This window comes from Salarias fasciatus, chromosome 3, assembly GCF_902148845.1.
Source record: "Salarias fasciatus chromosome 3, fSalaFa1.1, whole genome shotgun sequence".
Lineage (NCBI taxonomy): Eukaryota > Metazoa > Chordata > Actinopteri > Blenniiformes > Blenniidae > Salarias > Salarias fasciatus.
Genome location: NC_043747.1, coordinates 3,546,119 through 3,568,655, shown reverse-complemented (window position 1 = coordinate 3,568,655; position 22,537 = coordinate 3,546,119). Strand labels below are relative to the sequence as shown.

The 22,537-nt window shown below is 46.2% G+C and overlaps 1 protein-coding gene across 3 annotated transcripts in view; it reads left to right on the top strand.

The window, feature by feature from the left end:
* The window catches only part of LOC115408404 (GTPase IMAP family member 7-like), a 693,369-nt gene extending 672,447 nt beyond the window's left edge, over nucleotides 1–20,922 (top strand). Inside the window, exons 1-4 of one of the 3 annotated variants that reach the window (XM_030119158.1) lie at nucleotides 3,967–4,234; nucleotides 6,149–6,315; nucleotides 11,057–11,108; nucleotides 20,601–20,922. In XM_030119158.1, the coding sequence (XP_029975018.1) occupies nucleotides 4,057–4,234; nucleotides 6,149–6,315; nucleotides 11,057–11,108; nucleotides 20,601–20,638 (435 nt within the window). In that variant the 5' untranslated portion in view covers nucleotides 3,967–4,056 and the 3' untranslated portion in view covers nucleotides 20,639–20,922. Of the gene's footprint in view, nucleotides 1–3,966; nucleotides 4,235–6,148; nucleotides 6,316–11,056; nucleotides 11,109–16,616; nucleotides 19,561–20,600 lie in introns of those variants that run through there. The other 2 variants (XM_030119138.1, XM_030119149.1) reach the window with 2 other exon arrangements.
* Nucleotides 20,923–22,537: the final 1,615 nt, after the last annotated feature.

The window sequence follows — 22,537 nt, the reverse complement described above, 5'->3', positions numbered from 1 at the left end:
GTTAGTGGATGGGAGATGCTAGCTACTCCATGTTAGTGGATGGGAGATGCTAACTACTCCATGTTAGTGGATGGGAGATGCTAGCTACTCCATGTTAGTGGATGGAAGATGCTAGCTACTCCATGTTAGTGGATGGGAGATGCTAGCTACTCCATGTTAGTGGATGGGAGATGCTAACTACTCCATGTTAGTGGATGGGAGATGCTAGCTACTCCATGTTAGTGGATGGAAGATGCTAGCTACTCCATGTTAGTGGATGGGAGATGCAAACTACTCCATTTCAGTGGATGGGAGATGCTAGCTACTCCATGTTGGGGGATGGTAGATGCTAACTTCTCCATGTCAGTGGATGGGAGATGCTAATAACTCGCATGATAGGGGTTGGACGTCTCAGTTGCGGGCCGGCCGGGAGGCTCGGTCCCGACCAATGCCGCTTGCGGCTTTAATTTGTTCATAAAATTGTTCATAAAATTTTGCTAGCGCCTCCCGATCCCTGTGGCAAATAAAATCCAAACCTGTGAGGGTCACTTATGAACCCGGAAAGATCTTTGAGATCTTCAGCAGTATAGCTTGAGATGACTTTTTAGTTTTCCAACTCTTATCATATTTTACTGGTTTGCAGAGAATTATGGCCAACATTACAACAGATGATGGACAAATATATTAGAGAGTGCAATAAATATGAAGAACCCCACAAAAATAATTTAAATTGAAGTATTCCAACATGAAGTTGATGGGGTCAGAAATGACCCCACTTGATCATAAAATATCTTGGTCGCTGGAGGATTGAGAAGGTATTTCAGTCATAGTCACTGATGGGATCACTAATACAGTCCTGACAGAATTCAGCAATCTTAGATAAGTGTGGGGGTGGGCGATATAGCCTGAAATCAATATCACGATACAATGAGCAGTTCACCTCGATGACGATAAATGGACAGTGGTTACCCCCCACCTTGGAGTGTGTGAAAGATCTTCCGATAGCAATATTCTAATGATCTATAAAATGCACACAATCGTACAGTTGTTATTGTTCACAAAGTGCTCCATTCTGTAAAACATCAAGTTCGGGGTGATGCTGGCCAGATTAAAAAAGATATTTCATGACTTGTCTGGGACAGTCCAACTAAGATGTTTTGATCCTTCCTGATTGCAGTGGTCCTGGACCACCAGGACAGCTGACTGACTCCTCCACTCCTCTATCTTACGGGGTTCCACAGGGCTCAATCTTGGGGCCGCTGCTTTTCTCTCTTTCTCTCCACCTGCTGACTCCGACCCCTTGACTCCACATGTGAAGGTGACTGTTCAAATCTGGTTTTAAAAATAGACAGTGGTTTTAGACTAGATTCACAGATAAGCGCAGTGGTTCAGTCCAGCTTCTTCCACCTCAGGAAGTTGGCCAAAGTGAACCCCATTCTGGCACATCAGCAGTTTGAGACAGTAATCCATACCTTTATTACATCTCGGCTGGATTACTGTAATGCCCTTCATGTTGGAGTCAGCCCTCGCTCGTCTCCAGTTGGTCCAAAATGCTGCAGTGCGGCTGCTAACTGGAGGACGTAAGAGGGAGCACATCAGTCACATCCTGGCCTCCTTCCACTGGTGACCTGTGCATTTTACGAGGGGGTACCGGAAAGTTCCCAGACTGTGGTCATAAAATAATAATAATAATGAGTTTCGACTTCTGGCCGTCAGATGTGTTACAGGTAAGCCTCCTGCACATCTGTGGAAAAGCTGAGCTCCCAGAGTTACACTGACGCCTGTCAGGCGCTATTTATAGTAACAAAGTGCAGCTGCGTCTTCGATTTTTTCCAAAATGGCGACATTGACTGGGAAGCCAGAGCAGCGCGCAAACATTAAATTCTGCTTTTTGCTGGGAAAACACAGCAGCAGAAACACTCACCTTGTTGCAGCAAGCCGACAAGGATGATGCTCTGGGAAAGAATCAGGTCCATGAGTGGTCCGGGTGGTTTAAAAAGGCCGGATGTCGGCGCGTCAGGTCCGCTCAGCCATGAAAACTATGCTGAGCTGCTTCTTCGCTGTCCAGGGTCTCGTCCACAGCGAGTCTGTCCCTAGGTCAGACTGTAAATCAGGACTACTACATGGAAGTCCTCAGACGGCTCCGTGAGGATGTGAGGAGGAAGCGGCCCGCGGAGTGGCGGAGTGGAGCCCGGTTGATCCAGCACCACAGTGCGCCAGCGGACACGGCGCTGCGCCTCACGCAGTTTCTGGCGAAGAATGAGATGAATCTCCTCTCCAATCCGCCTGATTCGCCAGATGTAGCCTCGAGTGACTTTTTCTTGTTCCCCAGGTTGAAGAAGGAGCTGAAGGGACAGCGGTTTGCAGATGTGGAGGAGGTGACAGAAAAATCGCAGCCGGCAAAAAATGGCACAATTACGCGCGGGTCTGACGACGCATTGGTGAAGTGGGAGACACGACTGGAGCGCTGCATTAATGCAGATGGAGACTATTTTGAAGGCGACAGTGATGTTTTATTTTGAAATGTCAGAAATAAAAAGTTATAATCAAAGTCCGGGAATTTTCCGGTAGCCCCTCGTAGTGTCCATTTTAAGGTTCTTTTATTTGTTTTTAAATCTCTAAATGGTCTCGCCCTGCCTTACCTCTCTGAGCTGCTCCACCTCTACACTTCTGCTCGGTGTGTCAGATCAGCTGATCAGCTGCTCCTGGAGGTGCCGAGGTCCAAGCAGAAGCTCAGAGGGGACAGAGCTTTTTCTGTTGTGGCCCCCAAGCTGTGGAATGAGCTGCCACTGCCATCAGACAGGCCCCCTCACTGTCCATTTTTAAGAAAGATCTTAAAACACATTTTTATTCACTGGTTTTTAACTCAGCCTGAGACTCTGCCCTTGGTTTTTTAATGTTTTTTTCAAATATGTCTTTTTGTTGTTGTTATTGTTTCTTTGTTCTTGCTGCATTTCATTCTTGCACTTGGACTTATATTTCTGACTTTGTACAGCACTTTGTGCCAGCAGTAGTTGTTTTAAAGTGCTATAGAAATAAAGTTGAGTTGGATTGAGAGGGAAGCCAGCAGCTGACTGACTGGGGTGGCTAGGCTAATATGCTAACAGCTGATTTACAGGGGTGGCTAGGTCAATATGCTAGCAGCTGATTTACAGGAGTCGCTGGGCTAATATGCTAGCAGCTGATTTACAGGAGTCGCTGGGCTAATATGCTAACAGCTGATTTACAGGGGTGGTTGGGCTAATATGCTAACAGCCGATTTACAGGGGTGGCTAGGCCAATATGCTAGCAGCTGATTTACAGGGGTGGCTGGGCTAATACGCTAACAGCTGACCTCTGAATTTCGGTATTGGCAAATTTTCGGTTTATTACCCAGTTCTAGATACATGTGTGTTTTTCTGATGTGTTTTAATGCTCTGCAATGATTAAGAAATGTAAAACAATCACAATGTTCAATGAAGAAATTATTATGGTGGTCAGATTTAGAGGAAAGAAGAAATTAGTTTTTCTGATAAAAAGCGGAAAAAGGTTATTGAGAAACAGGTGAAACGATGTGAAAATTGTTACAACATGGCTGAGCAAGAGAAAAATTAAAAATGTTTTAAAATGTACCGCTCACAATTTTAGAGAATAAAGAAAACCTGCAACAAGTGGGCTTTTCAAGATTTCTTCATGGCCGGTGCGACCTGATGAGGACGATTACAGCAGCATTTATTCACACAGTGACGGAGACACAAAGAGTAGGTCTTCAACCGCGTCCACGGAGCAACAGCCTCAACACTGGATCTGAAAACAGAATCTGTCTTTAATCAAAACAATAGAACATGAGACCAGCTGAAGCTCAGCAGGGGGAATTCCATTGGTGTCTCATTCTGAATTTGAGCCAATGGAGCCCAAGTCTTCTTGGAGCCAGCCCCTGGTGGACGCTCTGATATTACACTTCCAGGTAGGATTCATCTCTGGAGCCTGGTGCTTCACCAGTCTTCAGATCTACTGTCTGCTCAGCACCCTGCAGTGGTCACAGCTGTTGGTCTGAAGTACAGCAGTCTGGAGGGATTTACGCCTCAGTGGAGAGAGATGGATGATATTTACCGCTTCCCGGTTTACTTTAACTGTGGAGAAGTCCTGTCCCAGACGCAGAAGAGGAAAATTACAACTTATTTCCAGGTCAAACGCAAATCAGGTGGAGGAGAGTGTTCGCCTGTGGAGGAAGTGTCAGGAAACACCTACAAGACTGCTTTCAGACAGCGAGAAGGTACGTTGTCAATTTTTCTGGATTTATTTGATATTTTAGATTGTCAGTACTTAAAACACGTGGAAATGATACATAAAGTTTTTTTCCTACTTACGGTTCTTCTTCAAGTACAGTGTTCATGATGAGATTACATCCAGGACCTGCTCTGGGATGAAAGCAGAATTAATCAGAAAATACTGGTTTAATATAAAACAATCAGTTTTGTTTCTAAATAGTTGTATTAAAGTTATAAAAACTCAAAACTTTAGTTTTCATGTTTAACTTTACTTATTAATAATTTAATTATTTATAAATGGCTATATTAAATATTAGATATGTTTCAGAGATTCCATTTAACTTTAGTAAGTCTCACTGGAGCATTTCTGCTGCTATATTAAGAAAATATGTAGATTGACAGCTTTTCAACAAAACTACAGCTGCCTGCATCGGTTGCAGATGATGTGAGTTTGAACAAAAGAAAAAGAATCAACTTAGAAGTTACAGTTAAGCCTGATTAAAACAGTAATGCTTAAGGAGATATTTTGTCCTGTCAGTCCTGAACAAAAATATTACCCTCAATGTTCCTTCTTCTTCAGTGTCAAGCCTTATCGTCAGCAGGTCAACATTCTTGCGCTCAAACCATTGTTAAAAACCAGTTTTACCAGATCAGAAGATACAGGCTGTCATGAGCGTTTCTCATGAAGAAAATAGTTTCTGTTTCTGGAAATGAGTTTGAAGCATTTCTTTAAGCAGAAATTCCATTCTCTAAACATGGACAAACCTCCTAACTCCTCTGCAGCTGCTCTCACCAGAACGATGTTTCTCATTCATTTCATCACAATGGAAATGCCTCAGTATATGTCTCGACATCTCAGAACATCGTTGAAAGTGAGTAAATAGCCTACATTTAGCTCAATTTCCAAGTGAATAGATCATGTTAATCTGAACTGATTGACTGATTCTCAGTCTAATGATTGTTTTCTCTAAAACTCAAAAACTGCACTATCACTGGCATCATTATTATCATGTTTGTGCTCCTTTAGAGGAGGCTGTGGCTCTGGAGGTGGAGTCTTGTATTCTAAATGTCAGTAGTTGAATCTCTAACTGTGGAGAGATTTGGATTGTGCAGGAGGGTGGGTCTGGGGACAAGGCAATAGAAACTCAGAGCAGGGGGTGTCGGTTACTCCTTTGACTGACAGCACACTTCAGCCAATCAGCGCTTCAAAACAATTAAGTCATCATTTTTATCTTTTTTTTTTTCCCTTGTCCTTTTCGGCAGCTGGGTTGTGCAATATTGTATGATTAAAGCCTTTTGCTGTCCGAACAGATTTTAATCTTAGCAGCAGGAAGAGATTGAATTTCCTCCTGCTGCTGCCTTTATTTGAGACTGGCATCTGGCATGGCTGAGGACATGACGGGACGTCTTTTCCTGTTAGAAACTCACCAGGTGCAGACTCTTGCTCTTCTTTGGTTGTTGCAATACTAATTTATTATTTTGTATGTTGGGTATAACTTCACTTATTGCAGCTTTCAGACTACGGTTAAGGTTATTGTTCATCTCCATAATCCCCGCCATGTCTGTTTTGGAAGAAGCTACGCACAGTGATGACTTCAGATCACTTCAGGTTTTGCCACCAGAATTCGCCAAAGAAATTTGAAAACAGAAAGCAGCAAAGCTGATTGGCTCGTCAGTCGTACTGCTCAGTCGCATTCTCTTTCTATTGCCTTGCCCCCAGAATCACCCCAACTCCACAATCCAAATGTGCATGAGGAGTGGGCGGGGCTGGTTTACAAGGCTAATGCTCCCAGTGTGTGAACGACTGAATGAGACTGGTCATGTCAAGTTCTTGGAGCTCAAGCAGTGAAAATAATTCCATTTAACCATCATGTGTCTTCCTTGAAATGACTAGTCTAGTCTGACCACTTCTGTGTTAGATCAACAGTCGGTGCTGCAGCGGACACAGCACGTCGTACAGCTTATGGAAGGTCGTCTGACATTGACTGTCAAGGAAAGTCTGGACCCTCAAAGCTCTGGACACACCTCCACTTCCACCACCTCCACCTTCTCCTCCTCCTCCACCTCCTCCACCCGTCCAGCCCAGGTCAGTCCAGGTCTCATCATCATAAAGCACATTTTCTTCACACAGCCTGTGAACATTAACAATTAGATCATAATCTGGATTTTTCTGTCTACAATATATCAGGGTTGAGTCAATATGTGCCGTGAAAAGGCATTTTCCTCAAACCGTGTCTGCTTCATTAACTCAGTGGATGAAGGACCTGTGGTCTCGCTCCTTTTCACACTGTGGGGGTTTCAGTGTGCCGCTGATGGAGCTGTTCAGAGACTCCATCACGTCCTGCAGGATGAGAGCTGTTCATCCATGATGGATGTCAGTTTGGATAACATCCTCCTCTCACCCACCACCTCTGTGGGACCAATGCACAGTCCAGTCCAGGACAGAGCCCCCTCTCTTGATTACTTTGTTGAGTGTCTTTCTGTCTCTTGAACATCAGGTGTTGAGGATGGCAGGCTAAGTAGGCGAGGAGAAGCTGGTCTGTGGAGTTAGGAAATCTGGGTGAAGGCTGGAGAGGAGACAGAATCGAATCTGTTGGGAACTAGATTCTGTTCATCTGCCCAGTCCTTGTTGCTGCTGGTTTGGTCTCGCCCAGCTTCTTCTCCAAGATCTTCTGCAGTCCTCTCCAGCCGCTCCTCCACCTTCCTCCTGTAGCTGTCCCTCCACTTCCTGAACCTGTTGAAGGTTTTCTTCATTCTAGTGCATCATAACATTTCCACAGCAGCCCTCCAACCTAAAAACCTTCACCTTCTCGTTCAGCAGGGCTTTATCTCAGAGATCACCCAACCAATCAATCAATCAATCAATTTATTTTTGTATAGCCCAGTATCACAACAACAGTTGCCTCAGAGGGCTTCAAGATGTTCCATCCATCCATCCATCCATTTTCTACCGCTTATCCGGAGCCGGGTTGCGGGGGCAGCAGTCTCAGCAGGGATGCCCAGACTTCCCTGTCCCCAGATACTTCCTCCAGCTCCTCTGGGAGGATCCCAAGGCGTTCCCAGGCCAGCCGAGAGACATAGTCTCTCCAGTGTGTCCTGGGTCTTCCCCGGGGTCTCCTCCCAGTGGGACATGCCCGGAACACCTCCCTAGGGAGGCGTCCAGGAGGCATCCTAAACAGATGTCCGAGCCACCTCAGCTCGTTCCTCTCGATGTGGAGGAGTAGCGGCTCTACTCCGAGCTCCTCCCTGGTGACTGAGCTCCTCAACCTATCTCTAAGGGAGCGCCCAGCCACCCTACGGAGGAAGCTCATTTCGGCCGCTTGTATCCGGGATCTTGTCCTTTCGGTCATGACCCAAAGCTCATGACCATAGGTGAGGGTGGGAACGTAGATTGACCGGTAAATCGAGAGCTTCGCCTTTCGGCTCAGCTCCTTCTTCACCACGACGGACCGATACGACTGCATCACTGCAGCCGCTGCACCGATCCGCCTGTCAATCTCACACTCCATCTGTCCCCCACTCGTGAACAAGACCCCAAGATACTTGAACTCCTCCACTTGGGCTAGGGTCTCTCCACCAACCTGGAGGGGGCAAGCCACCTTCCTCCGGTCGAGGACCATGGCCTCGGATTTGGAGGTGCTGATCCTCATCCCTGCCGCTTCACACTCGGCTGCGAACCGCCCCAGTGCATGCTGTAGGTCCGGGTTCGATGAAGCCAACAGGACAACATCATCTGCAAAAAGCAGAGATGAAATCCTGTGGTTCCCGAACCGGACCCCCTCCGGCCCCTGGCTGCACCTAGAAATTCTGTCCATGAAGATTATGAACAGAACCGGTGACAAAGGGCAGCCCTGCCGGAGTCCAACATGCACCGGGAACAGGTCCGACTTACTGCCGGCAATGCCAGACTCGACCAGACTCCTACTCCGGTCATACAAAGACCGGACGGCCCTTAACAAGGGGCCCCGGACTCCGTATTCCCGGAGCACCCCCCACAAGACACCACGAGGGACACGGTCGAATGCCTTCTCCAAATCCACAAAGCACATGTGGACTGGTTGGGCAAACTCCCACAAACCCTCGAGCACCCTATGGAGGGTATAGAGCTGGTCCACTGTTCCACGACTAGGACGAAAACCGCATTGTTCCTCCTGGATCCGAGGTTCGACTATCGGTCGGATCCTCCTCTCCAGTACCCTGGAATAGACTTTCCCGGGGAGGCTGAGGAGTGTAATCCCCCTATAGTTGGAGCACACCCTCCGGTCCCCCTTTTTAAACAGGGGGACCACCACCCCGGTCTGCCAATCCAGAGGCACCGTCCCCGACCGCCACGCGATGTTGCAGAGACGTGTCAACCAAGACAGTCCCTGCACATCCAGAGACTTAAGGTACTCAGGCCGAATCTCGTCCACCCCCGGTGCCTTGCCACCGAGGAGCTTGCCAACCACCTCAGTGACTTCAGCTTGGGTGATGGACGAGTCCACCTCTGAGACCTCAGCCTCTGCTTCCTCCACGGAAGACGTGGCGACGGGATTGAGGAGGTCCTCAAAGCATTCCTTCCACCGTCCAACAATATCCCCAGTTGAGGTCAGCAGCTCCCCACCTCCACTGTAAACAGTGTTGGCGGAGACCTGCTTTCCCCTCCTGAGGCGCCGGACGGTTTGCCAGAATTTCTTCGAGGCCGACCGATAGTCCTCCTCCATGGCCTCCTGAACTCCTCCCAGACACGAGTTTTTGCCTCCACAACTGCTCGGGCTGCAGTTCGCTTGGCCTGCCGGTACCCGTCAGCTGCTTCGGGAGTCCCATGAGCCAGCAAGGCCAGCAAGGCTTGATAGGACTCCCTGCTTGACGGCAGCCCTTACTTCCGGTGTCCACCACCGGGTTCGGGGGTTGCCGCCATGACAGGCACCGGAGACCTTACGACCACAGCTCCGAGCAGCTGCTTCGACAATGGAGGTGGAGAACATGGTCCACTCGGACTCAATGTCCCCAGCCTCCCTCGGGACATGAGAGAAGCTCTGCCGGAGGGTTCCGCCAGACGTTCCCAGCAGACCCTCACAACACGTTTGGGTCTGCCAAGTCTGTCCGGTTTCCTCCTCCGCCAGCGAATCCAACTCACCACCAGGTGGTGATCGGTCGACAACTCTGCCCCTCTCTTCACCCGAGTGTCCAAAACATGCGGCCGGAGGTCAGATGACACGACAACAAAGTCGATCATCGACCTCCGACCTAGGGTGTCCTGGTGCCAAGTGCACTTATGGACACCCCTGTGCTCGAACATGGTGTTCGTTATGGACAAACTGTGACTAGCACAGAAGTCCAATAACAGAACACCACTCGGGTTCAGATCGGGGAGGCCGTGCGATCCAATCACCCCCTTCCAGGTCTCACTGTCGCTGCCCACGTGGGCGTTGAAGTCCCCCAGTAGAACAATGGAGTCCCCAGTCGGAGCACTGTCCAGCACCCCTCCCAGGGACTCCAAGAAGGCTGGGTACTCTGCACTGCTGTTCGGCCCGTAAGCCGAGACAACAGTGAGGCACCTATCCCCGACCCGAAGGCGCAGGGATGCAACCCTCTCGTTCACTGGGGTGAACTCCAACACATGGCGGCTGAGCTGTGGGGCTATAAGCAAACCCACACCAGCCCGCCGCCTCTCACCGCGGGCAACGCCAGAGAAGTGGAGAGTCCAGCCCTTCTCGAGAGGTTGGGTTCCAGAGCCCAGGCTATGTGTGGAGGTGAGCCCGACTATATCTAGCTGGTACCTCTCAACCTCCCTCACAAGCTCGGGCTCCTTCCCCGCCAACGAGGTGACATTCCATGTCCCTAGAGCCAGTCTCTGTGTCCGGGGATCGGGTCGCCGGGCACCCTGCCGTCGGCTGCCACCCAATCCACACTGCACCTGGCCCCTACGGTTCCCTCGGTGGGTGGTGAGCCCACCGGAGGTCAGGCCCACGTCGTCCATTCGGGCTGAGCCCGGCCGGGCCCCGTGGGCAAAGACCCGGCCACCAGGCGCTCGCTTACGAGCCCCAACCCCAGGCCTGGCTCCAGGGTGGGGCCCCGGCTGCGCCATACTGGGTGACATAACGACCTTTGTTGTCTCTCTTCTCATAAGGGCTGTTGAACTGCTCTCAGTCTGGCCCGTCACCCAGGACCTGTTTGCCATGGGAGACCCTATTAGGGGGCATAAAGCCCCCCGGCAACATAGCTCCTGGGATCATGCGGGCTCTCAAACTCCCCCACCACGTTAAGGTGGCAGTTCTAGGGGGAGGGATGTTACATTGGTTGTTACATTTTTTTTTTTTTTACCAACAAGATGTTACATTGGTTGGTAAAAATAAAAACACTGAATAAGCATAATATTAATATGTCAAATTCACAGTAACGAGACAAAACGAAGCAACCACCGCCTTAGACCCTCAGAAGGACCCTGATCTTTTATTTGCTTGTTATTAGGAAAACACCAAACCCGCTTGGAGGACACTTGGGTTAATTATGCAATGGGTCAGACTGTCAGTGTGACCATGAAGACTGCAGAGTACTTCCCAGTGTCTTGTACTGGTCTCCTCAGACCACTCTTTCCTTCACAGACTTCTTCTCTACTAGAGAATAGGAACAAGCATTTGGGTGTTTTGTTGAGTATCTTGCATTTTAAAAATGTTTTCAACAATAATTGCTTATGTGGGTTTTCATTCAATATAGTAATCATTTGTTGAAACATGAAAAAGTGGTACTGATAAAAAGCAGATCATTTGGATTTCCTCAAGTAAACATGAGTTGTGCAAAAAGCTGACGATGGTTTAAAACTTTACACTAATTTGGGTCAACAGGTCTTCCGGTCTGCTCAGGAGGAGATTCATCAGAACCAGGATCAAGGTCAAGGTAGGCCCTGAATGGACATTTGATCAGGTGTAAAAAATAAATAAATAATAATAATAATAATAATAATAATAATAATAATAATAATAATTTATTTGATTTAAAAAGTGCCTGTCAAAGCACCCAAGGACACTGAACATTAAAAGACTGAAAAAAGTAAGAACAGTAACAACATAAAACAGAGAACAACAACATTTTAATGGTGAATGTGACTACGAGCCATCGGTGATGCAGGACTGTCTGAACAGGTGAGTTTTAAGTCTGGCTTAAGAGAGCCAGGGAGTCAATGGTGCTGAGGTCGGGAGGGAGAGAGTTCCAGAGCTGGGGAGCAGAGCGACTGAATGCTCTGTGCCCCATGGAGACGAGGCGGGCAGAGGGAACAGAAAGCTGAAGAGCGGAGTGAACGGACAGGAGTGGCGATGTGGAGGAGGTCAGATATGTAGGGTGGGGCCAGGTTATGGAGTGCTTTGAATGTAATGAGAAGTGTCTTATAGTTAATTCTCTGTTTTATTGGGAGCCAGTGGAGGTGTTGTAAAATGGGGGTGATGTGGTGAACGGGGTGACGTGGTGAATGGGGTGACGTGGTGAACAGGGTGATGTAGTGAATGGGGTGATGTGGTGAATGGCAGGAGTGTGTGTAATGAGGCGAGTTGCAGAGTTTTGGAGGAGCTGCAGTTTCTGGAGGGATTTGTTGGGGAGACCAAGGAGAATTGCGTTGCAGTAATCAATCTGGGAGGAGACAAGGCTGTGGACAAGGATGGCAGCGGTTTGAGGAGTGAGGAAGGGTCGGAGACGAGAGGTGAGAGTATGCAGACCGGGTGATGTTATTGATGTGGGAGTGGAAAGAGAGTGTACTGTCAAGGATGACACCCAGGCTCTTGACCTGAGGGGAGGGAGGGACAGTTGAGTTGTGGATGGAAACAGAAAAACTGTTAGATTTGGAAAGAGTGGAGGGGATGCCTACAAGGAGGACTGCGGTTTTAGAACTATTTAGTTTCAAGAAATTGAGAGTGAAACAGGAGTGAATTTCTTGTAGTCAGAGGGAGAGAGAGGCTGGAGGAAGTGATGGAGATGGCTTGGTAGAGAGGTAGAGCTGGGTGTCATCCGCGTAGCAGTGGATATTGTGTTTACAGAAGATGTGACCAAGTGGGAGAATGTAAATGATGAAGAGAAGTGGACCCAAGACAGAACCCTGGGGCACACCGGCAGAGACAGAGAAGGTGTTGGACTTATGAGATTTGAGTTAAATAAATTGTGAGCGATCAGAAAGATAGGAGGTGAACCAAGCGAGGGGAGTGTGGGAGATGACAATAGATGAGAGTCTGAGAAGCAGAGAGCTGAGAAATGGTGTGGAATGCTGCTGTGAGATCAAGGAGGATGAGAATGGAAAGTAAACCAGAGTCTGGAGCTGAGAGGAAGTAGTCGGTGATTTTGAGGAGTGCTGTTTCAGTACTGTGTCGGGGATGGAAGCCGGATTGAAACTGCTCGTGGATGTTATTAGTGATGAGATGATTGTGAAGTTAAGAGGCTACAGATTTTTTAAGGATTTTAGAGAGGAATGGTAAGTTGGATGTAGGATGAAAGTTATTGAAATTAGATGGGTCCAAGCCAGGTTTTTTTCAGGATGGGGAGACAGTAGCGGTTTTGAATGACTGAGGGACAGTGCAAGAAGTAAGAGAGGAATGAATGACATTGGTGTTGATAGTACTGTCTATTAAATTCCAGTACTCCAGTTTTCTCAGTCACTTTGGTGCATTTCTCACACCGCTATTTTGGCACAACAGTTGATACATTTCTCAAAACAATTAAAACACACTAAAAAGTCCTTGATAGCCTGCAAAAGCCTGTCTCTTGCTCAGAATTAATAGTTCATTTCTCAAAATGAGTTTTCACATCAGGGAAAGTGTCAGTATCATCAAGATGAAAAATCCTGGAACCATAGTTTATGAACAAGACAGTCAAATGGCTTTCTAATGTTTCATTATGAAGTTTTTTTCTAAAGCAAAATAGTTACATTTTGGTGATGCTACCTGACAATGCTCAAGGCTGCATTATAAACTATTTAGACAGCCATTTGAAAACTACAGTAAAAGGACATATTATTGTATTAGGTGAGGCAACTCGGTACAAGACACTGAATATGGATGTTTCACAGTTTTATTGCATATTCCCTTTGGGATTCTAATGTATTCACAGCATTGTGCAACATTAAAAAATCCTCCCTTATTTTCAACAACGCCTACATTTACTTTGTATTGTTTAATGACAGTCGACAGTGATATCCTTCAGGTTTATTACAGTATCGTCCAGTGAACATAGATGTGGGCGCCAATGCACCTTTCCAACTTTGTGTCTCTGTTGCGCATATTCATGTCAGAACCAACAATACATTGCTTCTTTACTCCTTTGACTATCTTAGCATACCTTAAACCAAACGTAGACAATATCTTAAACAAATGTTGTGTATGTTGTATGTATGTTAAGCTTATGTCTTCCTAAACAGGCCAGCTAACCTGACTGAATACTGTTCATTGGTTCTTATTTTGAATATTCTGAGCTGCTTCAGTTCACACAAGGGATTGACAAACAGAACTCTCTTTTTTTCCCAACACATGACAAACAAACATGACCTGAACTAGGCTCCTGGGTTGACTACTGCTCACCTGCTTAGATGCCGAGAATTATTCTGACTCAGAGGGAAGTGTATGCACTGGAAAGTCTTTCAAGTGACAAAGTCTCTCAGGTGGGATGGCTGCTCGATGACTCCGCCTCTCGTCATGGTCATGACGTCTGCTGATGATGTTGTTCTCTCTTCTTGGTGATGTCCTCTGTGTGTTGCTGTCCCAGCTATCCCTTTGTCCTTTTCTTCCTCTACAAGCTTAGCTGGGAAAGCAATGGGTTTATCAGATGCAGATGCCATCTGTCTCCATGCACTGTGCCATTGAAGTAGGATCTCTACAGAACAGCTGCAGTCCTGGTCCATATTTTCCGATTGTCAAGTTTGACAGTAACTGAATCACCAGGCTTGAAATGAGGCAGCTTGCTCTTTACTCTGGAATCTGCTGCTTTCACAATGGACAAATCTGGCCACTGGTGTAGAAACTTGTCTCCAAGTATGGGAACAGGAGTCCATATCTGATGTCCTAACATTAGTTGGGCAGGACTGTGGCCTGAATAGGGGTTGTTCTATAGCTTAGGAGAGCCAGTGAAGGGTCCTTTTGTTTTACTTCAGAGTTCTCACAGCTCGTTCAGCGGCAGCATTCAACTGGGAATAATGCTGATTCGTTGTGACATGGTGGATGTCGTGTGCCTTTGCAAACTCCTGAAACTGCTGTCCAGAAAACTGTGGTCCATCATCAATCACTAATACCCCTTTCACACTGCAACTAGCGGGTCGACCCGTGTTCTCGACCCGTGTTCTCGACCCGCTAATAATCGCCTTTTGAGTCCTTTCACACTGCCTGCAGACGCGCCTGCTGGCGAGCCGAGTCACTGCGTTTTCCTGCGCCGATAGTGTCCCGCGTTGATGACATCATCAGCGCAATGGAGCAAAGCGAAAGTAAACAACAAACTAGAGCTCAGTCCCCGTTACCTGTAGACGAATCTCCTCTTCCCCACGGATCCAGAGCAGCTCTCTGGTCTCGCTATCTTGCCAATACTGGGTCATCTTGATGAAGAAAATCTCACGCTGCGTCCAGAAACAACAACTAGCACGCTAACGTAGCCACGCTGCATCAACGTCATCGCGTAAGTTACCTTGTCGACTCATGTCTGCCTTTCACACTCCCTGTTGCCCCTCCCACTAAAAAGCCGATGGTAGCGACCCGCTAAAAACCCGCGTCGATTGCAGGGTTGAAAAACCCGGGTCTAATGCTGAGTGAACACTTTCACACTGCCATGAGGACCCGATTAATTAGCGGGTTTAAACGGTTTTATTGGCCAGTGTGAAAGGGGTAGAAGGTAGTGGGACAACCCCACCTCACGGAGATGGTGCTGAGGCGAGGCCTCACCGTGGCCCCCGTCATGTCAGGCTAGGTCAATGTATCTGGAGAAACAGTCAGCTTCTTCAAGGTAGTTCCTTTTGTCCACTTTACAGACGTCAGTAGCACCTCTCTCCCAAGGCCTGCCTGGTTGGCATCAGTGGCTCCTTGTGTTGAGTTGGTCCCCAGCAGCATGGTTTTATCCATGTGGCCAGCGGGCCGCCAGTTACAGATCGCTGTTTTAGATGTTGCACCAATCTTTTTCACGAGCTCTTCCTCCATTTGTTCACCGCTCGCCGCCATCGCTGTTGTTGTGTATTTCTTCTTCGGGGAACCGGACATCTAAAAAGTTGCATTACTGCCACCTAGAGGACTTAATGTGCTATCGCGGTTGGGCAGTATGACCAAAATCCCTACCGTGGGCCAAATTTATATCGCATAGGCTACATTTTATACCGTTTATACCACCCACCCCGAGTTGGAACTTTGCCAGGGTTGACTTCTGACACCACTTGTTTAATGACCAGTCAGCAGTGGTATTCTTCAAGAGGTTTAATGCAGCATATTTCCTTGGAAATAGACATGTGTGTTTCTGGCACACCATTCCAACTTCCTATCTGTGATTCCCTTTAGGTAAAGCTGTGCAAACAAGTAAACATCACAGTAAATATTAGAACTGAACATCCAACGTACACATTAGTGTAAATCAATCATGCTCATCCAGACATTCCTGTCTGTCTGGACACATATTTTTATCTACTTCACAGTGAATGTCTTCTCATACAATGCAATGAGGAAAGTGTCTCTAATGATAATGAGCAAATGATAATGTTATAAAACAGCAGAGTTGTAAGAAGGCTATTGCTGCAGGTCTAAAAGTATTTGCATTTTTGTTGGAGGGACTGAGAAACTGCTACTATGATGTGCACAAATGAAAACATGTTGTGGAGGTTGTTGGAGCCAATTTTTCATTTCTTTCCTTAACTACCAGGGGGAGCAGTATGGGGAAAGGCATAAATAAGGCTCACAGGTGATCGGGGGCAGGTGTGCATAGAGAGACAGCGAACAGTCTTTTCACCATGTCTGAGCGGCGTGTGAGACGGTGGTGGGGATGATGGTATGGGAATGGAGCGCTTGTAAGCTCACCTGGCCAAGCTTGGCACCTGTAAAACTGTGGGATTCATGCACGGGAAAATAAAGGGGTTGCCGCACCCAAAGACATTGAGAAAGTGTGGAACTTTTTGATTGATGCGCCGTGTGGACACGTGTCCGAGACGATTATCCCTCTTCACCCTCAGGAACCTAAAGTGTACCAGCCCTGTTGGGAATGGGCTGTACAGAGGTGATGTGACAAAATGCACCAAAGCAAATGTGGAAAACTTCAATGTTACAAACAGAAAAACTCACTCCTGTTGGCATAGTACTTTCAAATTGCTGTAAAAAAAAAAAAAAAACCCAAAAAACAACAACAAAAAAAAAAAGAAAATCATGATTAAAGATATGCTTAATTGGAGTCTTTTTTCTCCCTTAGAGTCAAAGCGGATCGTCCTGCTGGGAAAAACTGGCAGTGGGAAAAGCAGCCTCGCTAACATCATACTTGGAGAGAACTTGTTCACTGTACATGATTCTTCTGTTTCTGGAACTGCCACATGTCAATCTGAAACCAGAGATGTCGGTGACAGAAAGATCACTTTGGTCGACACGCCTGGTTTGTTTGATACAGAAAGGTCAGAGGAGGATTTGAAGCCTGAGATCATAAAGTGCATTACAGAGTGTGCTCCTGGAATTCACGCCTTTCTCATCGTGCTGAAAGTTGAGAGATTCACAGAGCAGGAGCAAGCCGTCATCAGCAAAATATGTGAATATTTCTCTGAAGACGCTCTGAAATACGCCGTGGTCGTCTTCACTTTTGGAAAACAGCTTCGTAATGGGATGAAAATTGAGGAGTTCGTCAGTAAGAATCCAAAGCTGAGAGACCTGGTGAACAGGTGCGGCGGCCGTTGCCACGTCTTTGATAACGAAGACTGGAACGACAACGCACTGCAGAACGACTACAGGAGCAACCATTTCCAGAGGGAAGAGTTACTGAAGACCATCGACAAGCTAACGGTGGAAAGAAACGGCCAATGCTACACCAACGACCTGCTGAAAGCTGTGGAGAGAGAAATCCAGAGAGAGGAGGAGCACATCAGGCAGTCATCTCCAGAAGACCTGCCACCAGAGGAGATCAGAAACCAGGCCAAACGCCAAGTGGGAAACAGATTTCTGATTGAACTGGCCGGAGTTACAACGGGGGTTTTGTTGGGAGCTTTGTTTGGCGTCGAGGCTCTGGTTAGAGCGGTTACAACAGTTGTCAGAAAAACGTCTCAAACACAAAATCTTGAGACTACGGTCAGAAGGTTAACAGGAGTGCTTGCAGCAGCAGCATATACAAAAGTGGGCAGGATGGCAGAAGAGAAAGTGTCAGTAGCTGTCCGAGTGGCAGCGGTTACAGGTGCAGTTGCCGCGGCTGCAGCAGGAGGCGTCATGGGCGGTGTTATTGGCCATGAAGCAGCTCAGGAAGCAGAAACAATGACGGATGCAATGAAAAATGCAGCAAAAGCTTTAAAAGAAAGAAGAAGTTTAAGGCTGCAAGAAAACACATTTCAGTCACTCACATAAAATAATACTTATCGATGGGGTAAGTAATACACTTCTAACAGAAAGTGGTTAATGCAGCAGTCATAGATAAATGTGTGTTTTAATGATGTGTGTTTGATTATGAGATGTAAAATAATCCCAATGTTTAATGGAATCGCACACTTGAGGGCACAGCAGTAAACTACATTTTGCTTCGTTATCGACATGTTAAAGTCCCCAGAACTGGATTCCTAAATTTTATAAAGGTGTGCATGAACACTGTGTGAATGAAGTGAATCACAACTGAAGCAGCGAACAACCTGAAACCCAACGGTGTCAACGTGTGGTTGTTGTACAGTTGAAGTAAATTGTGAAAATCAGCTATTAAGGCTTAGCTGAGTCTGACAGAGCATCTAAAACAATCCTCATTTCTGTGTTAGGACACACAGCAGTTCAGTGAACGAGTCATTCATTTGAACGGATCTTTTAAGTGAAAGAGAGCCGGTTCTCGGCTGTCTGAGAGCCGTTCCTATGTCCAAACTGTCCCGGCGTCCTTCACGTGTCTCCTGTGTGCCTGATGAGTCCGAGCTGTCAGCGCTGCCTTCATGTGAGCGACTGACCACGTCTCTGAGTTTCAGTTTTCCACAGCACGCTCCAGTCAGGACTGAGAAGCGGTCTCAACCCATTCTGGACCATGCTGGTGTACCGGTGACCTGCTGCTCAAGCGAGGAGGAGAAGGATGGCACCGCTTCTGGGGATGATAAAATATTTGTTAAGACCCCAGTGGCTTGCTGCAGGACACCAGAGTCCTCTCCATCTGCCACGATGACTATGACCTGAACAGGACCCGCCCACTGGAGCTTCTCAGCCAATCACAGCACAATAAATGATGAACTTCCTTTTCCACTATACTCACTCACACACATCCCTACATACATACTTCTCTTACGTGCATATATTTTCTTTGTACATATGTGTGAAGCTCACAAAATATGTGTTTTGTTGAGATTATTACTTTTTGTTTCCTTTCCTCCCATTACAATGGTATTTTACTTTAATCTGATGGATTCCTGATGAGAGACAGATTGAAGTGTACAATGATATGCTGTTCTCCAAATGGACACAGGGGGGCAGCACCCTCCAGTATTTGTCATTGTTCACAGTGTCAAAGTAATTCATCATAGCTGCAAATGAGATTTATTCTTTTTATGAAGTGATCGCTTAAAAAATGTGTCATTATGAAAAGAAGCACTCCTTCAATGGGAGGACAAAGATGTTAAAGTGTTTAAAAGTCGAAGTGCAAACATGATTGATGGCAGAAAATGTGATTTAAAGAGAAAATGTGTGTCTGGGTTCCGTCCGAGTTTTTATAAGTTAATGTTTGAACAATATGTCAATATCATCTGGAGATATTTGTGTGAGAAGAAATATGAAGAAAATATGGCTTCATGTTATCCAAAGGTGGATATTACCTGTGCTTTAATACCCAGCAGATAGAATAACAGAAAATCAATCATTAATGCAGTTACAGAGTTAAGATGAAGATGTTAATAAACATAATCCGGATGGATGGAGAATGAGCAACAGTTGTCCTGCGTCGCTGATTTCTCTGTAATATTTTCAACATTTCCAGAGCGCTCCTTTCTAAGGATTATCCATATATCTTCCAGCGGAGACTGAGCTGGGACCCGCTACATATGCAAATATGCCTGTTTATTTAGGAGAATGTATGCATGTGAAAGCAGAATATATGTTTGAAAAGACATTGGCCTTATTTTTTTTAAATCAAAATTTGTTTTTAATTGTCAAATAATCAAAAACATTTGAAGCTGGCAGGCAATAGACTTACATAGAGCACAGTTCTTCATAGCTGTATAGAACCATAATTGTAAATCCCCTACCAGGATGGATGCACAGGTACAGTGGCTGGTGTAGAAAAACTAAAATAAAAATAAAAAACAAAACAAAACAAAATTCAAAGTAAACCCTCCTAACCTGTCACCACATTAGAGCAATATACACACTATTTGCCATGTTCACGAAGATGCAAACATATTGTAGCACATTCTTTTCAAAGAGCTGGATACAGTTGCATGAAACGGCCCCATGTTGTCTCAAATGCTTTAAGATTCTGTTTCAAGGAAAATCTTAATTTTTCTAGTTTTAGTCAAGACATGACATCTTGTAACCACTGTGAATGCACAGGAGGGTTGGGGTCTTTCCTCTTGAAAAGAATGGCTCTACGTTCTAGAAGTAAAGTGAAGGCCAGAGAATATTTTATCCTGGCGCTCACTTGTACATGACCTTCCAAAACACAGAAAAGAGCCAAAAGAGGGTTTGGTTCCAACCTAATATTAAATACCTGGGACAAAATGTTAAAATTGTCGCCCAATATGCCTGTAGGTGTGGGCAAGACCAGACATTGGCCTTCATTTATCAAACTCTCTTTGAATTGGGTGTAAATCTGAGCGTTGAGCTCACCGTACGACGGGGCCTACAGGAGATAAAGGAAACGTTCGAACCTCACCGATCTCAGCGTTTGAATGATCAGGTCTTGATAAAATCAGCGGCTGAATTTGGTCATCGTTAACATCTTAATTAAATCTTGGCAAAAAAAGAAACTTTTCTGGGCTGAAAACGGATCCTCTCAGGTCTGAGGTGGAGGTGAATCAGGAGGAGCTCTGTGGAAGAATAAAAACTAGAATTAAAGGAGAATAGAAAACACTGTATGGAGGACGATCACTGCAGCGATGAACAGCTTTGTCTGGACGACCGGACACCGGCTGAGGTTTGAGCAGATTATAGGTCCGTCAATTTAACCCTGATATTACAAATAATGAGGCTGACTCACGTTATACAGCTCAGATCTTTATTGTTTCCTTTAATTATGTCTCAGAGCGGCACAGTGGCCCGGTCTCCCCCCCACAGCGGTGATGGTCTCACACAAACATCCAGTACCAGACCCGGTGCTGAGCAGGACCCCGGACTGCAGAGGACCCGGAACTCAGGCCACCGAGGGTGGCGCCTGACATCCACTCCTGATGCTTCTGGACCGAGACCCATCGTCATCACGGCAGAGATCCTGGAAAGATAAAGAGAAATCTGCCGTTTACTGGCCGCAGTAGTGACCAGGCTGGAGAAAATCAATAATCAATAATACACTGAACAAAAGTAATGACATTTTATAGACGTCTCAATAAAATGTTTGACAAAACGTCCACTGTCTGTATTTAATCTCCCTTCAGCTATTTTGTTATTTCTAGGCTGCTGGCATCACATCACTGATTAAATAAATCATTTGCTAAACTTTAGAGTTTATTTACATTTCAGTAGCGGTTCTTCAGGTCCTGTTTCCTCCGTCCAGCCTCCAGTGGAGCCTCTGGTTCCCACATCGGCTCCTCTTGATGCGCCGGTGCATCAAAAGTCACTCTATCGGCCAATGCAATATTGTGTAAAACTGCACAGGCCAAAATAAAGTCACACACCTCTTCGGGGCTAAACAGCAGCGTTTCCCCTGCTGGGTCTGAAGCTGCTCCGTATCAAGGCGTCTCTGTTCACTGTTGAAACAGCCTCCTGCTCCATGGCGGGATGGACCAGCGGAGTTATTTAAAGTTGAAAATGATTCATTAATCCCACATGGGGAAATTTTATTAGATATTCTGTCAGGGCATTATTTAATTTTTTTATTCTTTTAATTTTCACTGAATATGTGCTGCTTGTGGTTTATGACATGTTTGAGGTTTGCTTTATAATTATTTTCACGCTCCGCCAGGTTTTTCTGTGCTGCACCGCAAATCCACACTGACTCAAAGTCGCTCCACGATGTCAGACCTGTGGTGAGAGTTCATCCTTCCGTTCGATCACAATCATATTGATAAATGCTATTCCTGTCTTTCATATGGCTGTACGCATGTATGCAGCTGTATGATGGTTTGATAAATGCGGGCCACTGTGTCTGTTACTTCAAAACTTTTTAAATTCCTTAAACAACTCTACGATATTCCTCTGCATGTTAAATGAATGTTGTGATTTATTTTGGCTGCAGGTCCATGCTTGGAGGATGTGGACAGAGACATAAAAAAGACACTAATGAAGTTTTAATTTCGCTATTTTTCAGCTGTGAAGCATTTTGAGACACAGCGGAGCCAGCTAGCAACAGCAGCAGTAGCAGCTAGCTTCAGCTAGCAGCAGCAGCAGCCTGATGGCCGATCAGGCTGAAGACATGAAGTCCGGCAGCTGGGAAGACCACGTGACTTTCACGCAATGCATGATGGACGGGGCAGGCCGGGAAATGTAAACAATGAAATTGAACGCTATCACCTGGGAGCTGAAGGGTTTTTTCTCTGTCTGTGAGAGGATGAAATCAGTCGGAGCCGAAGTCCAGCAGAAAGGATCTTTTATTACAAGATGCAATCAGGAAGCAGATTCACACAGTTCAGAGTCTGTAAGTGAAAAAGCCGAAGCGTTTCTCATCCATCACTGTCTTATACTTTCTCTGAGGTGTGGTCACTATTACATCAGTTACTAAGAATCTTCTGAAGAGCAGCATTAAGCAAAACAAATCCCTTATAAGGCGACCTGGGCAGGGGTCATAATGACCTGTACCAGGTTCGTGCAGGCGCCGCATTCCAGCAGGACCCATCAGCAAGCAAAAGCTTCTTTTAACAGTACAGAGTATCACCAGTGTATTTTTCACCCTTCAGAGCTGACTACGACGTAATGCAGTGTACTACTCAATTCAGCGATTTAAAAAAAAACAGAAGGACCTCTGAATGGTAGAAAAAAAATATGTCCAAAGCAAGAGAGAGCAGTGCAGGATCCTACAGAGAAAAA